At 39.8% G+C, this 17,091-nt stretch overlaps 3 protein-coding genes across 3 annotated transcripts; 1 reads left to right on the top strand and 2 right to left on the bottom strand.

Moving 5' to 3' along the window:
- Positions 1-2,374: 2,374 nt before the first annotated feature.
- Positions 2,375-4,295, bottom strand: LOC113684546 (uncharacterized). The gene has a single exon (XM_027201941.2). It carries the CDS (start codon positions 4,139-4,141, stop codon positions 2,642-2,644), a length of 1,500 nt encoding a protein of 499 aa, XP_027057742.2. The 5' UTR covers positions 4,142-4,295; the 3' UTR covers positions 2,375-2,641.
- Positions 4,296-4,571: 276 nt separating this feature from the next.
- Positions 4,572-6,731, top strand: LOC113684575 (uncharacterized). The gene has a single exon (XM_027201973.2). It carries the CDS (start codon positions 4,657-4,659, stop codon positions 6,379-6,381), a length of 1,725 nt encoding a protein of 574 aa, XP_027057774.2. The 5' UTR covers positions 4,572-4,656; the 3' UTR covers positions 6,382-6,731.
- Positions 6,732-7,728: 997 nt separating this feature from the next.
- Positions 7,729-16,227, bottom strand: LOC113684562 (allantoinase, mitochondrial). The gene is made up of 11 exons (XM_027201961.2): positions 15,997-16,227; positions 14,293-14,444; positions 13,450-13,564; positions 13,116-13,262; positions 12,275-12,323; positions 11,045-11,138; positions 10,501-10,687; positions 10,099-10,237; positions 9,842-10,014; positions 9,086-9,118; positions 7,729-8,462 (listed from the first exon to the last, which is right to left on the bottom strand). The coding sequence occupies exons 1-11, from the start codon at positions 16,144-16,146 to the stop codon at positions 8,310-8,312; spliced, it is 1,392 nt and encodes a 463-aa protein (XP_027057762.2). The 5' UTR covers positions 16,147-16,227; the 3' UTR covers positions 7,729-8,309.
- Between the last annotated feature and the right edge of the window lie 864 nt (positions 16,228-17,091).

The raw sequence follows: 17,091 nt of genomic DNA, 5'->3' as shown, positions 1-17,091 counted from the left end.
ACACTTTAATCTTCCTTATCATTCTAAACAGCATATGGCAGTTTGCGGCCTTTCTTTACATCTAGGCAGTTCGGAAAGCCGTAAAACACTAGAACAAAAATTTATATTCCAAATCGGCACCCTTAATCCCCACGGAATCAACGAGCGCTTTTCATTCAACTAATTTATTCCTGTTTTCTCGTCACCATATTCCCACCAATGGCGTAGCTCCACTTTCTACATATGAATCCACACACAACCCACAATTCCTCTAATCGCTCTGACGAAGGGCTAACGCTCGAAACGTCAGCTTTTTTACCCTTTACGGTAGCTAATTTACGTTTTCAACCCAGTTGTTAACACTAAATTACCTGCTATACTCTCCCACCGACGCAGCACCACAGTTTCTTTAGAAACTTACCCCTTTATTTATTTGACAACAGTGACAAGTTTGTGCAACGTTTCAGACTTCCTTTTGTTGTTGATGACAGTGGTGAAGAAGCATCGCTTACTCATTGGCCGGTCAATTGACCACAGATTTAAACGGCAACATTTATATGTTTGTTAAAATTTTGGTCATGAGAACTTGGCTTTGAGTTTTAAAGTAAAAAAGAAACCGCTGACCAATATCAAAGGTTTCGCGTGAGCCCAAACGACTCTTACTATCTGTGTAAACTGTCAATCATTGATAGTGGAAGAGTGATGGTAATGCGGAGCGACTTGGATAGAGACAGCTACCATAATGAAGACGTATATGAGACTAATGGACGGTTCATTGCAGTTTTGTAGAACAAATATTCAGGAAAGCGACTGACATCACTGCTGTATTTTGTGTATTTGACATATTTCCTTTGGACTGTGTACATATATTCAACGAGCACGGTGACTATCTGATCAAGTTTGATCTTCATGGATCATACGATTTCCGAACAGGTGCATTTCACGGGGTAAGTCAAAAAGTCGTAGCGGCTGGTATTACTCACGAGGGAGCATTCTTTCACATGAAGAAATCTAGTACACAGTACAGTACCAGTACAGTACACTAAACACGGTGAGTTTTCTTGCCGAACTCTCATCCAAGAAAAAAAGATTCTTTGGCTGGAAAGGATTGCAGTAACCACTGAGGGACGCATTTCAGTAATACCTCGTTTTAAAGATGGCACAATCAAAGTAATCATTGCTTAGAAATCGTCTTCATTTTACGTCTCACTTTAAAGTGCATTTAACAGACTAAGTACAGCGCTCATAGAACTTTTACGAATTGTTATTTTAAGAAGAATGTATTAAGTTAGTGAATTAGTTACTTTCGGAGTTTCCTAGGGTAAGTTTTTATATAGGATAAATCGGTGCCTTATTTTTTTCGAGAGCCTCACTTCCAGACTTCCCCGCGGCGCGCTTACATCATTTTTTTCCCACTTCTTTCTTTGACCCGCGTGACGGACCTCATCACAAAGGACGGACTGCTCGTAATCTGTTAACATAATTGATACGTATTTAACACAGTGTGATGTACCGAAAAATGTAAACGTTCGGCAGCCGTTGGGTTATTTCAACTTCACAAGCTATGGTATAGTGACTGTATGCTCTCGACCAATCAGAGTTTTAATAGTTAGTCTTATGTATAGTAATAAATCAGTAATGTAGATTACTTAGCACGAGTATGATATACAAATTTATAGGAATATACTTCATGATTTTGTATTGGAGAACATTGCTGATACTCTGAAGTTTTTGTGGAAAAGAATGCAACAAAGCTCAAGAAAACTAATTTGCTTTCAGAGTTGCTGCACGGGAAAGGTAAACGAGTGGGAAAGTAAAATAGCTTGGCGGGAGATCAGCCTTGTAATTATATGACCTCTGTGTTTTGTATATTTGATTATCGCAGTTGTTTCCTTTACTGCACCCAACCCTCCCCCCCCCCCCCCACCACCACCACTTTACAGTGCGAGGGACTGGGGATGAAATCAATTGAACTTGGAATAGGCTATGAAGTTGAAGGTAACCTTTCGGCTTGAGAAACCTTTTGATCTACATAAAAGCTACTTATAAGTTAAAAGTTAGAAGGTACATTAAAGCTCAACAAAGTGTTATTTAGTTTCGAAGAGGAAAAGTGCATTAGGGAATTAGGAGTAGGAGATGGGCAAAGAACACCTGGTGTGAAAAGTTCTCTGTCGTCCTGAAAGCTGTATTGTCAGCGATATCCGTTTGGGAGGCGTGACGCCTAAATACGTTCAGTGTTACTTTAATAAAGTCGGAGAACATAAACTGTCTCGTAATCTCTTGAATAAAGTCAAAACAGCAAAAACAAACAAACGAGAAAAAAAGCCGTAAGACAAAAAAGCAAAGCAAAGCAAAGCAAAGCAAAGCAAAGCAAAAAACAAACCAGAAAAAAATATTTCGACGTAAAATATGAATCTATTTAAAATTTAACTCTCAAATTTAACAAAGTAAGCTTTAAATTCTCAGTAATAAACTGGAATTTAAATTCAATTCGTCTGCTCATTTGCTCCGACACGCTAATTCAAACAAACGCAAGTGAACTTTGGTCAACATTTCAAAATTTAATTTTTCTCATAATTCAAATTTCTATTAAAGTTTCTAAGAATTTGGCAAATAAACTTAATAGCTAGTAGAAAGCAACCGATGACTGATTCGGGACCGGTTAGCGATAGATTTCCCTTATTTGCAGCGCTAATTTTAAAGCAGCACTGCACAAACTTAAAATGTTTATGAAAGTTTCAGAAAGTTTCTGAATGGAAATTGTTTTTTCAGGTTCTGTAATTCTCTTTATATCTTCCCTAAGATTTTTTATTTCATCGAAAAGCAACACCTCTCTTAGAGCACTCAGCCATCCTCCACGCTTCATTTCTTCCTTCAATAACTCCATGTAGGCGTCGATTTTCATTCGAAGGACTTGATTTTCTTGATCAGCTCTTTGCCTCATTTCCCTCTGTTCTTCTGTCTTCCGATCTTTTTCTGCAATTATTTTTTTAAAATCCCCCTCCAATTTAGCAATTTGTAAGATGTCTCTCTCCACTTTCTTTCTTTTGTATTCGGCAAGAATCAATTTCATATCCTCTGACTTCTTTGTGAGAATGATACGCTCCAGGTTATCTTTGGCAGATACAAAAGCACTATGTAAACGACACTGTTTTAGGAACGCGATCGAAATGTTTTTCTTTCGGAGTTCTATGTGCTCTGATTTGAGCTCTAAAAGGGATCCAAAGAGGTTCTTTTCATTCCTTTTGCAAATATTACTTTCGATTACGTTGTAAATATCTGCAAAATCAAACCCGTTATTTGCGCTTATGGTTTCTGCCAATCGCTCAATGAGTTTTGTAACTTCGCTGCCATTCATAGGGATTCCTTCGAGGTTTCTCTTAACGGGAAACCCCTCAACTTCTGCTGCAAGATTTTCCATGGAAGTCATGAAGTTACTTTGAGACAATTTTCCAAAGTCCTTGAAAACTTCGCGATCGATGACGGGTGAGATATGGCTGACAGTAATTTTGCTTCTTGGGAAGTACTTTGGGGTTAACCTTTCCAATACTGAATTTCTCATTGATCGCGAGTCTTCACTTCCGCCGGGTCCACCTCTCACCACAAATTTAACCTCTGGAAAATTGTCACAGTAAGTTCTCGTAAAAGCAAACTCATTTAGACGCGCCATACGATTCAACGTCTCCAGATCGCTGTCTTTAACGTAATCGCGCGCCAAAACGATGAAGCCGGATGAAATCGTCGCTGCAAACATGTAAATTTGTGCCACAAAGCTATCGTCACCTATATCGGCTGCCTCCACTTCCAGCAAAATATCACTTCTGTTCTCGCGTTGTGTGACATACGCCCACACTCCTCGCGTGACACGCGTAAGACTGTCACCGGTTTGGAAGACTTGCTCAGAGGATCGATTCTTTCCAGTCCAGATGTAATTAAGTGCGTTCCATGTAAGTGATTTACCAACTCTTTCATCACCGACCACAGCGGTGATTTGAATAGGTGCTGGAAGTTCAGCAATTTCTTTTAGTAAACCCCGATTTAACTCGTAAGATTTCTGATCGGGATTAATTCTAAGAAGGAGTTGTGCTGTTCCTCCATACACTCCAGGACAAACGTTGAATATAACATGAACACTCAGGATGAAAGACCGAAGCAGATCCATTCTTTTTGACGCCGTGCGAGCGAGATAGGTAGCCGTCCACAGCAGATCAGGAGTAAATGAAATTGATCTTAATTACATCTTGGGGTTTACCTCTAAGTGCTAGCCAAGAACGGGAATAACCGGTTTTCACATGATCACTTATTTTCATACCAAGCAGAACAGTTTTCAAGAAAGATCGATCAATTATTAACACAGTCTCCCGACCCTTTCCCTGCTGGTTTTACAAACTTCGCTCATTTGCCCAAACGCGGCAGAGTTTTGTCTAAGTGTAACTCCCTAGTTAAAATTTTATTGCCAAACTTAGGTCTTTTAACAAGCAGCTATTGATTAAAATGAAAGCCGGTAAACTATTGGGGTTTTTCCCGGGATTTCCCCCCCTAGCAAATAAGGAAACTTGATGTAGGAAGGGGTTACCCCCTAATGCAAATCAGTAAACCGAAACTGAACAAATTTCCTGCGTGATCAAAGGTGAAATCGCCAGAACGTGGAATTCTTTTTCAATCTTTAGCTTAAGAATGAAGCGAGACGTACACCTTCAATTAGAATTTCTGGTACTAGTTTGCAATATTTCAATCGCGGTTTGTATGGACAGCTCGTTGGCGAAACCGCTCTTGACGTACGATTATCAAAGCGAGAAGTTTATTCTGAATGAATTAGCTGTTGGTGAGATTGAAGCACTCCAAGGTCCGTTAAGAATTATTAGCGTGGTTGGCGACGCTTATGTTGGCAAATCTACGACCCTAAATATGATCAGGCATTTTTTGGATGGAAGTAAAACGGCTAACGTTCAGAGCGTGTTTAAAACTTGTGAAAATAGTATACCGTGTACCAGTGGAGTGTGGATGTCGATTTTGCCAGATATGAACAACCGTGGTGGGTATACTATTCTGATCGACACAGAAGGAACTAATTTTAAGGACAACGAGATTACCGATTCACTTCACATTTTCACATTTCTTATTTCCTCCGGACTAGCTCTATTGGCCAGAGAAAGAATCAATAGCTACAACGTAAAGTTTTTGTATCGAGCGTCTCGAGTGAGCGAACTGTTCTGGGAAGATGACGTGCACAGTGTTAGTTCATATCCGGGATTATTGGTGATTTTACGCGATGCACTTCCTCCCTCACCGGGGAACACTCTACAAAGTGAAATTCAGGACAGGATTGTTAACGATAGAAGTAACATCGGAAAATCTATAGGTAGATTATTCCCTCGAGATCGCATCAAGGTCAGGAACATACCCCACGTGGAGGATTCAAAACGATTGCGTGATTCACAAGATGATGTGTATGCAAATATAGCTTCGTCCCTCGCAGCGGATTTTAAGCGGTTTCCTTGCAAGAAAAATGTTCGTGGAGAAGTAATTGATGGGAAAAAGATGGCTGATCTCATTAGGAAACTTCACGTTGCGATCAGCAGAAATCCTTGGAGTGGTGTATCAAATACATACACTGCCCTTGAAACACATCTGTGTGATCGAGGATTCCGAGAGATCATTGAACCACTACTGACCAAGGAAATAGAAGAAATAAAACGTTCCAAAGATCACGCAATGGAACAGTTTATTCAGAAATGCTCCCTGGCTGAGAAAATCAATGATACCCGAGAACATATAGCTGAGGTTGTTGCTCTGAAAGACGAAATCGGGGAAACGCGACTGAGTCCAGACGAAGAAATATTGGAACAGCAAGCAGCAGAGATTAGGAGGAAGGCAACGGAGGAAGTAATTCACAGGGAAGAGAGACTCGTCACAGAACGCGCAGAGAGAATGGAAGCTGAGAAGCAACGAGAAATTCTGGAAGAACGATTAAATCAAATAAGAGAAGCTCAAAGGCAACACGAGACTGAATCAAAATGTCGAAAAGATATTTTGGGAGGTGCTATAGGCGGCGCGGTTCTGTTCGGGGTCCTAAGTGATTCTAGATTGAAGGAGAACATCACAATCCTGCCGTATTCAGAATTCAAGCAGATTGGTCTTCAGGGTTACAGCTGGAGGTGGTCTAGAAAAGCCGTGGAGCAACTGGGTAAGAGAGGACAAGATTATGGCGTTATTGCTCAGGAAGTAGAAAAACTGTACCCGTGGGCGGTGGTGACGGGTGAAGATAGATACAAGAGAGTGAACTACACAGCTTTGAAGCAGCTTGTATTGTTAAAGAAGAGCAAACACCTTGAAATCGGAAACATTGTGTCGAAAGGTTACGGATTAGAATTACAGAGAAGTTTCTTTGAATGGACATAAACGAAGAGCGTACACCTCCGGCTGACAAAGAGAGCAGACTTTTCTCTACAATCGCGACTGAAATTGAAACTACTCAGTTTTTAAAAACCTAGGAGGTTTCACACCAACTCCAATATTGGAACTCTTTACTTGGCTATTTTGCAGACTTATTTTTTCAAGACGTTCTTTTATCCAAGTGAAAGTAAAATTTGTTTTTAAAAAAATAACGACCAATGTTTGTGAGGGGTGAGGATGGAAGAGATCTACTCTTGCTTATCTATTACCTCCAGTTAAGACGACATTAGTCAGTGTAAAAATTTCCAGACTGCTATTTTTCAAATAACAAAAGTCGATTTGACCTTGAATTTTTATTTCACCAGTGTACTTTTCCAGTTGCGTTGTATCTTACTTTCTCTTGCGGCAGGTTTTGAATTCCAGTCGCTTTTTCTGAGATGACTCTTTTTTTTTTAGCTGGTCCATTTGGTTTAATTCCCCTCCATTGAGACTTAAGGGTGGAAGGTAGAGGATTTTGGTTACACTAAAATTGTCCTGATCCCCCATGAAGCTCTGGATCTGTAGCGTTCTGATGATCCTCCGCAGTCATTTCCCCTGTTCAACTCTATTAGGAACGACTGGGTCCCGTGTGAGATCAGATTAATCAGTAAAAAAAATATATTAGTTTTTTCTTTTTCCTACGGTGAAGTAATACAATTTTTTTCGTCTGTTTGAAAGTTATGCTCTTTTTCTGTTACAAAAATGAAAACATTAGGTATACGAAGTGCCCCATCTCAACCCACCCAGCCGAAAAAGATAACTCTCGCATGCTACGAATTCCTGTTTGATCTGAGGTAGCTCACTCTCAATCCTTTAAAAGTCTCTAATATCTTAATTTCGTCATTCGTTGATAGTTGTATATTGTTTCTTTTACGTATATCAAAGATTGTATTCTTAATGTGATACTTTCGATGGAAAACTGATTTTCGGACTATGTTAAATATACTCTCCTGAAAATCCACAAACTCATTTACTATTTCCCATTTATAAAATAATTCAAATAGTACGCGCGCTCTGATTGGCCATAAAACCATTTTACATGAGCGTATGCAAACACGGTTTTCGTTCCTCTTTCATTAGTTATTTTATAAAAGAAATGTAAAATGGTTTGCGTGTTTACATACCTGATGTAAACACGCGGGAGGTTGGGAGAACACTCGATAGGCTGGAAACCACTCCGCTTCGCGTCGTGGTTTCCTACGCTTACCTCGTGTTCTCCCAACCTCCCGCGTGTTTACATCAGGCTATGTAAACACGCAAACCATTTTACATTTCTTCATTATCAACCTGACCGCATCATTGACAAACATATTATCCATTCATGGTTGTCAAATTTATATTTTCACCACATGGTTCACTTTTTAGTGTTTTCTTAGAGTTGCTCTTCACAAAATGGACAAAAAAAATGTTCCATATCCTTAAACTAATCATGATTTCTGAATTACAACCCATTACATTATTACGTGAGATTTCTATTTATGTGAAAAAAATCATGCGACCATCACAAGACCTAAAAAAAATAGCAATGCTATGACTCATTTCCTCGGGAAAGTCCCTGTTTTTCTAAGAATGTCACGCAATCGAATTTGTGTATCATTAGTCTCCTATAGTATTACAACGCTTTGATATTATAAAATGATGCCATGAAATTATTTCCATCTTCTATATCCATCCTTTATTTCCATAAAATGGAAACTTGTAACGCCATCTCCTATACACTTAATTTAATTCTAGGAATGAAACTCGCTTTCGTATAACTTACGTGCTGCGAGCGAAAACCCACAATTTCTTAGTCACAGACGAACGATTAGCTTTTAAGTTTTAATTAATAATTTTCAGGAAGGACCATTGTTTCAGGGTTAGGATGTGTTCAATACACTATTTTGTTTTATTTTTCATTTTATCAAGCTGTCTCCTCGTGAAGGTTTCTCCAGTATGAGCTGACCCGCTGGAATATCGCAGACTCTGTCCCGCTCGTACACGACATTTCCTCGTAGGATAGTCTTGTGAACGACTCCATGCAACGTCATGTTGTGGTATGGAGTTACCTGTCAATTAAAGTAAAAACAAAACATAAAATACAGGTGAAGTATAACAAATCTAGCGGCTCATTTATGCCAGAGCTCAACCTGGTTTCCATAGGATGGCACAACTTAAATCATATCGCGAAGTAACCCGCCTTGCACATTGCCCTGACAGTTTGCTAGTACCCATTCTTCCCCAGTCCATTATTCCCCAGCTGGGGTGGTAACTGGTGTCTCGCTAAGGAGCAAACATGAACCAGTCCCGATTCTTGTGCGCCATCCGCTGACCTACCATATCTCTCCCTTCCTCCCCAGTCCATCCCAACCCCTTACCCCGTGAAACAAAAAACATTTAACTCTTTCCAAATTATAAAATGGCGCTCGCTTTTTATCGGAGGCGATAGCAAGTGAAGAGGGACAAGAGAGAGAAAGATTTGTCCTCCTCTTAATTAGATGGAATGGTTGGACAGCATTTGGACGCGAGCTATATATGAAAGCTGTTAAATGTGCACACTGTCCAGGCAAAAAAAAGCATGAACAGTGCTTTGATTGACCTCATCTGTCATGACTAAACAAAAAACAAAAATAGTAAGATTGTGATTTAATCATTGTTCAATGTTTAAAAATCAATCACCCAGCCTTTGTACCTTGTTTTTATGCCGAGTTATCTTCTGATCGATCTGGAAAAAGTAAATACATAAATAGTTTTATTATATCTCTCAGTTAGTACGTTCCCTGTGATTGATCAATGTAGCGGGCCGTATTTCAATGTACAGCCCGCTAAATTCAAAAGTTCGTTTCAATTGGAATCTTCCCCGTCAATTTGAATCCAGAGATACATTATGAACATCTTACTAACCTCGTTTTCTCGGTTCGTACAGTAAGTAATGGAACTTCATTTTTTTCCATTCGGATTTATGGCCCGCGCGGAAAAAAACTCGGTCTGTAAGTTACAGTACGAATCTCGAACAGGGTTCGGTTGGTAAAAGGTATATTTAATGTGAACAAACTCACTTCCACGTATATCTTTTATGAGAAGAAGATTACATTGTAAACCAAATCAAACTATATGACACCGCTTGCTTTTTTCTCCTTTGTGCGTTGAAACCTGGTAGAAAACTAGCACTACATTCTCTTTAACACGCCCGTCAAAACGCTGCGTACACTTGCATGTCCGAACTAGTTATGATACAAATGGTCAGTTGAAGTACGTGCACATAGCATGCGCAATAAGGCTGCTATGGTGGTGACACTTGATCGCCTCATCCAATCGAGGCATAACTTACACAAAGGTGCGTGGGTTCCCAAAAGGAAAGACGTATACCGCAGATACAAACACTGCACATTCATAATCATTTTGCCAACACCATACACCTGGAATTAACCTTTTTAACAAGTCTTACCACAATTCGTTCATCAGGATCCCAAAGCACAAAATCCGCATCCATGCCCACAGCAATCTTTCCTTTCCGATGACTCAAACGACTTAACTTGGCGGGTTCCTCGCACATTACACGAGCAACATCGTGAAGAGAGAAACCTCGGTTACACGCCTGCGACCAGAATATGGATAACCCTGAAAAAGGAAATAGGAATTAACCGTGGTACGTCTTGTCCATTGAGCAATATGTACGTGCGCATATGCTCAATAAGCACTCACCATACTGCACCCCTGATATTCCTCCCCAGGCCGCCATAAAATCCCCTCTGTCCATCAGCTTAAGATCTTCAGTGCACGGAGAGTGGTCTGAAATGACTAAGTCAATGTCACGTGACTTAAGGGCATCCCATAGAGCTTCCTGTGAGGAGAGAGGAAAACAAATACAACGCGGTTCCACTTATTGTATTTTTTAGCGAGATTTTGGAACATAAGTCAGGAGAATTGGGTCGAGTACGTACATGAGGTCGAAGATTACTTTCCAACTTCCCTATGAAGTAACCAAATAGATCAATAAATTGTAACCAGCTGACCGCGTTTCCCTAATTTATCTTTTTCTTGCTTTTGAAACGATGCGCGCGTGAATGTTACTAAGCTTCCTGTTGAATACGCAGCTATGCTTACTTGATTTTTGCCATCTCGTACAGGCGGACAGCACTTAAATTGAGTGGCACCATCAGGCACATTTTCAGCTTGGAGTGACAGGTAGTGGTGCGTAGTTTCTATAGTGAGAGGGACACCTTCCTCGCGGGCCTTCCTGATCATGGGCAGGGCACTTGCTGAAGAAAGGTGCACAATGTGACAGGGTACTCTGAAATACAAACAGAACGTCACAATGAGAGAAGAAAAAGTATTTGATCTGCATGGTGAATCACACATTAAGGTCAGGAAATGATCACCAAGTTAAGATACTCTTGATTATTAAACAAATTCTCCCTGTCAGCACCTTAGGAAAATGTTTAGAGATCAGTATGGAGAATATGCATACTGATTTTAGGGTGTTAAAGGTTAGATATCGCTAATAATTTATCATTAATTGATCAATTTATCAATTGATAGCCTAATGCGAAAAATTGCATCATCCATTGAGTAATGAGGACAATCAATTTTTGATCGATTAATAATTTATATTACGTGTAATTTGCAACTTCCTATTATGCCGACTAACCTGTATTCTTTACAAAGTTTGATAACCAGCTCAATCGCTTGGTTTTCCATCGCTTCCGGTCGGGAATGCAAAAATGTGGTGTACTTAGAAGGATCTGTGACATAACAACAAAAATACTCTGCTCAGAACTGTCTAGAACGTGGTTAGGCCTGCGGCTCACAGAGCAAGCGTAAATCTTTGGCTTCTTTAAAGGTGAGCGGGGGTAGGCTCGAGGCGAACACGCTCCTTCTCTCGCGCGTAACTCGCGCTTCACGGCCGTTTGGCACTTGCTTCAAATCACCCGAGCAGCTTAAAACAAAAAGCCACAATGGAGGTCAAAACTCCTTGGAACAGTTGAAAACATATCTTATACCACACATATATTAAAGATGACTTTTTTTTTACCTAAATCAGACGTACACATAGAACCTACCCCCCCCCCCCTCTCTAACAATGGAGGTTGAACCATCATGCTTGTGTTTGGACAGTGTAATAGGACAGTGAAAGGAACAGTTAATACGTCATGCCCGTATAAGTGGACAGAACGCGTCAAATGCGTGCGCAGTTGTCTCACATTTCGGCGAGTCAACTGTTTGAAGCTGTTGTTGTTGTTGTTTTTTTTTTTAATCAAAACGTACAACCGATGCCTAGTTTCTTTCTCAAATTTTGTCATAGTTTTGATTAACTGGTAACAGGACCTCGTGTCGTCCAATCCTGTCTATAATCATACTCGTGATTAACAAATCGGACGCCCGCTTCGCGGTCGTCCGATTTTATTGATCACGAGTATGATTACAGACAGAATTGGACTCCACTCAGTCCTATTATCATTATATATAATATACAGGGATTGGCATATTCCAACCAAATGCCAGAAGGACACAGATGGATCCTACAATGAATATCTTATCAATGCCTTGGCTTTTCACCTACTCTATTCTGGTGTTCTGACAAGTCATTACCAATAACCCCATCACTCCCAGTAATGACCAAGAGAGAATTTCTCCTTACAATATCAATACAATCTCAAGTAGACAAGTGATGAAAAATATCAATTGGTGGATTATCAATTGATTCAATGCCAAATTCTTAAAACTGAAATTACAAGCAATGTGTAGCAGACAGTAAGGAGAATTACCAAAGAGATCATGAGTGAAAGGGATAATGATCAATGAGGTTAATGGGAATGACTCACTGATATATAAAACCAGTGATACCAGCTCGATCAACATCAAAAAAAGATGGCTTTACCTTGACTTGCATTGTCTGTTTCTTGAGGAAGCTCAACTTCTGCATGGAACTAAGGACAGATGACAAACAAATTTTTGGGCCTTTGCTTACAGATTTATGCCGATAAAAGTAATTTTTCAAACAAAAATTAAAGTAAACAGGATTTCCTGTTACAAGATTCTCTGTTGTTATATTTGTATCTATTTTTGAACTCAAACAGCTCAAAGATTGGTTTTTCTCTCCCTGATCCTCATGGAGTAGTCTGCAATTCTTTTGCCTACCTCTGAGAGATTGAGATGCAAGTTGTAATCGATAGGATAATTTGGTGCAATCAACTGAGACAATGATGTAAATGGTCCACTGTAAAGAGCTTCTAAAGCTGATTCTTCAAGTGTTGGCCCTTAGTCTGAGCAAATGCAGGCCAACAGTCAAAATGTCAGCTTTTGGGTGGCCAACTCCCATTATTGACTCAGTTAATTCCACTGAAATGATCACCAACTAACTCTTGATTGTTAAATAAATTATTTTTGTCTGCACCTCAGGAAATTTATGGAGAACAGTTTGGAGAATATGCATGCAAAAGGCTAGATACTAAAAAGAATTTATCATTGATTGGTCAATTAATCAATAGATAGCCTGATGCGAAAAATTGCATCTTCCACAAATTAATGAGGACAATCAATCTTTGATCAATTAATAATTTACATTACATGTAATTTGCAACTTCCTATTATGCCGACTAACCTGTTTACTGAAGTTGGGGTGTAAATGGCTAAAAAGGCCTATCACAAAGATGACCTTAAAAAAAATTATTCCAACCAACATGTGGTAGCAGAAGAAAGTCATACAAATAAAACATTACCAGAAACACAGCATCTGTTCCCTGCATTTGCTCCATGGCCAGCCTCACATCACTCTCTGTGACAGAGGGAAACTCATCAACACCACTGTGCACAAGAAAGCACTTGAAACCCTTAACACCAGCATTCACCATGGGCTTTATTTCAGCCTAACAAAGAAAAATATTCTCCTTAACAAAAGCATAGACTGACATCTTATTCAGGTGTCTTCAGTTGGCAACAGTCAGGCTTAACCCTTTCATAGCCATGAGTGACCAAGACGAAATTTCTCCTTACTATATCAGTACAATATCATGCAGACAAGTGATTAAAATCTTTACTTCATATTTTTAATACCTGATTTCCTGGTACCACCCCTCCCCAGAAGGCAACATCAGTCCAACATTTGCTCCTAGCACTGTTAAGTTTGGTATAAAATCCATCCAGAGTAGTGGTGGGAGGAATAGAATTTCTTTTGATACAAAAGACACATCAAATTATCTTCATTCAATTTATGATGGAAAGTGAATATTTTAACATGATAGCATTAAATTCTCATCCACTCCTTAATTTTCTTTTGATAACACCAGGAATCTAAAGCCTGACTAATTCTGCAATCAATGATCTGTGAGGAAGACATGGTGCTAGCCTAAGTATTATGCCAGATTAACCCTTAAGCCCCTAAGAGTGACTAGCATCTAATTTCTCTTTACTTTATCATCCCTGAATCAAACATTAAAGTTATGAGAATGGAGGAGATGATCACCAACTAAAGCAGCTCTTGATTGTTACACAAATTCTCCTTGTGTGCTTCTTTGTAAATGTATGGAGAACAGTATGAAGAATAACTATATGCATACTGATGTTAGGGGGTAAACGGTTAATAATGGGTCATGTTATGGCCCTGGCTAAATTATTACGTTGTGGTCTTAAACAACAGTCACAAGGGAGTTTAAGATGTCACTACTGCGATGAGCAGTAAAATGTTGCTGAAAAAACATAATTTATTTTTCTCTAAGACTTTCGCCAAAAGCTTGATGTGTTACATTTAATTACTTAAATCAACCCTCTTAAAGAGAAGACCTGAGCCCACTTCTTGAATGAAAATGCGGTTTGGGTTAGACCTTGTGTAAATAACCAGCCCAAAGGATTTAACTTAATGGTTAATTCCTGGAATCAAAAGAGTTAATTAGTACTTACAGGGGCATGTCCACAATGGTAGTGATTCCACCTGATGCTGCAGCTTGTGTTGCTGTTGCAAACCCTTCCCAATCTGTCCTCCCAGGCTCGTTGACATGGACATGACTATCAACAACTCCTGGCATCACTACCAGCTTTCCTGCATCTATGACCTGCCAAGAGGTGTTATCCTGTACACTGATTGATATTCTGATTGTGCTGAATTTGTATTAAGCTTGTGAGGTAACCAGACACATGAAATGTTATCAGCATACTGGTTTCTCCCTTCATTATGCTCATTTGACACTGGAAATCCTAGCACTGTCTGCTTTATTTACAGAATTATTGAACTAAATTTGAGTAACTGAGCATTTTATTTGCCTTTACCCTTGTACCATGATTGGATTGATCAGCTCTGTTAGGAATAAGGATGCAGTGTTGCTAACCAGTGTGCTAACCAAGTGAGAAAAGGGATCATCAGAGAGAAGTAAGGAAGGTAATTAGGTGCCCAGTGGGCACATTTCTTCATAAGAATTGCCTTTGCAATCTTGGAAAAAAAATTGAGCTACAGAAGACAGGGGCACATAGAGGAGTTTTCTTAGGAGTGGGTGCTTAGCTAAGGACTGTCTGCTCTGAAGACTAAACTAATGCTTGAAATGTCATTGCCAAACTACCATTTTATGGTGTTTAAAATCAGTTCTTCAACCTTGACTCATGTTTACTTCAACACCAATAAACCAAATAGTTAAGTTCCTTTTTCCTTCTTTGGCTTGAAAAACAGAAAGCCTCATGCCAACTAAGGGGAGGGGAATACTCATCCCCTGCACTCCTCCCCTAGATTCCACCCTGTATTAGCCAAACACTGTCAGACCTGTGTTAACTCTTTAACTCCCAGAAGTGATTAACAAGTAACTTCTTCCAACAATCTAGCAAACAGGTAATGAGAATACTCAAATGTATCATGTAGAAGTAATCTTGATCTAACACCAAATTCTTGTAACTTATTTACAAGGAAATGTGTAGCAGCTGGAGGGGAGAATTAACAATCAGTTCTTTGGAGCACCATTTTATGTCATAACTGACCACATACTATACAAAAACTTGCTTAAATATACTACTAATATTGCTTTTGAGAGATAACCGTAGATTAAATTTTGCTTGAAAGATAATTCTTGGTTGAATTTTAGGAGAGTGAAAATTATTATAAGTAATGGGAAAAAAATTCGGAACTTTGAAAACTGACCGCTAAGATAAATGTTAGGTCCCGCAGGAGATTCAATCTTCTGCGACGCAAGAAAGTTTGGTCTTCAAGTGTTTCGAATCGAGAAATTTAAGGATCATTGACAAAGTTTTGCACACTCGCTTTCCTGGCACACCAAACATCACACATAACGAAAAGAGCATTTCATTTCGCTTAAATCAACACATCACAAGTAACTTTGTCTGCTCAATTAAGAAAAAGGGTCCCGTATAGCAAACCCACTATTAAAATGGAACACCGCATCGTTCACGAGCAACACAAAGGCCTGTTTAGGTAAATTCCGCGGTAAAAATGGGCAAGTTTGCACTCATATATTTCATGAGTTAGGCGTAGAATCTCGTGGAACGTTTGATAATCAACCGGCATGATACACCGCAAAAAAAATTTTGACTCTCGAGGGGTAACATGACCCGTGATGGGGTTACAATATTGGTCAGTAGCGCTTCCTCCCGGCCCCATTTTACCTTCGTCCGTGGAGGTAATTGAGCGGTATCCATTCCTTTCTCTATTCCAACAATCTTCCCTTTGTCTATGATTATACTTCCCGAAGAAACACAGTCTGGCAGCAAGATTCTCTTGCCTTTAATGATCAATCGGGTTGATTCGTCCGCCATTTCAAAAGTTTCAGTAAGGTCACGGAAAAGGTAACGCGCTGGTCATTGAAGGGGGCGACCCTAAAAGCTGGAATGGTGGAACGGTGGAATGGTGGAACGGTGGAATGGTGGAACGGTGGAATGGTGGAATGGTGGAATGGTGGAATGGTGGAATGGTGGAATGGTGGAATGGTAGAATGGTGGAATAGTGGAATGGTGGAATGGTAGAATGGTAGAATGGTAGAATGGTAGAATGGTAGAATGGTGGAATGGTGGAATGGTAGAATGCTGGAATGGTGGAATGGTAGAATGGTGGAATGGTGGAATGGAAGAATGGTGGAATGGTGGAATGGTAGAATGGTGGAATGGTGGAATGGTAGAATGGTGGAATGGTAGAATGGTGGAATGGTAGAATGGTGGAATGGTAGAATGGTGGAATGGTAGAATGGTGGAATGGTGGAATGGTGGAATGGTGGAATAGTGGAATGGTGGAATAGTGGAATGGTGGAATGGTGGAATGGTGGAATGGTGGAATGGTGGAATGGTGGAATGGTGGAATGGTAGAATGGTAGAATGGTAGAATGGTAGAATGGTAGAATGGTAGAATGGTGGAATGGCGGAAAATGACCCCAAATCCTAAAACATGGAACGGCGGAAAATGACCCCAAATCCTAAAACACGGAACGGTGGAAAATGACCCCAAATCCTAAAACACTGAACGGATGTCAGGGCATGTTGCACAAATTTTGTACAGACACCAAGCGCTTGGCCCATTTATCCCTACGACGATAACGCGTGTGACTAAAATTAAGCGTTATTAATTTTTTTTCTTTTACTGAGTGGTATAAATAATAATGAACCATCATGCATGAAAGATAGCTGCGCTTTCGCTTTTTCAAGCATCATTGCACACGGTTCCATGCACACAGCTTGAAACCTAGCGATATGTTCACTTTTAATCCCAAG

Source organism: Pocillopora damicornis, chromosome 9, assembly GCF_964200805.1.
Source record: "Pocillopora damicornis chromosome 9, jaPocDami1.2, whole genome shotgun sequence".
NCBI lineage: Eukaryota > Metazoa > Cnidaria > Anthozoa > Scleractinia > Pocilloporidae > Pocillopora > Pocillopora damicornis.
This window is presented reverse-complemented; position numbering and strand designations above follow the sequence as displayed.

Excerpts from the sequence above, each read along its gene's own strand:
- LOC113684562 (XM_027201961.2), bottom strand. The coding sequence starts at position 16,146 with ATGGCGGACGAATCAACCCGATTGATCATTAAAGGCAAGAGAATCTTG. Across the intron at positions 13,263-13,449 it reads GGGTGGTACCAGGAAATCAG|GCTGAAATAAAGCCCATGGT; the intron begins GTATTAAAAATA and ends TTTCTTTGTTAG. Across the intron at positions 12,324-13,115 it reads GAACAGATGCTGTGTTTCTG|TTCCATGCAGAAGTTGAGCT; the intron begins GTAATGTTTTAT and ends ATCTGTCCTTAG.
- LOC113684575 (XM_027201973.2), top strand. The coding sequence starts at position 4,657 with ATGAAGCGAGACGTACACCTTCAATTAGAATTTCTGGTACTAGTTTGC.
- LOC113684546 (XM_027201941.2), bottom strand. The coding sequence starts at position 4,141 with ATGGATCTGCTTCGGTCTTTCATCCTGAGTGTTCATGTTATATTCAAC.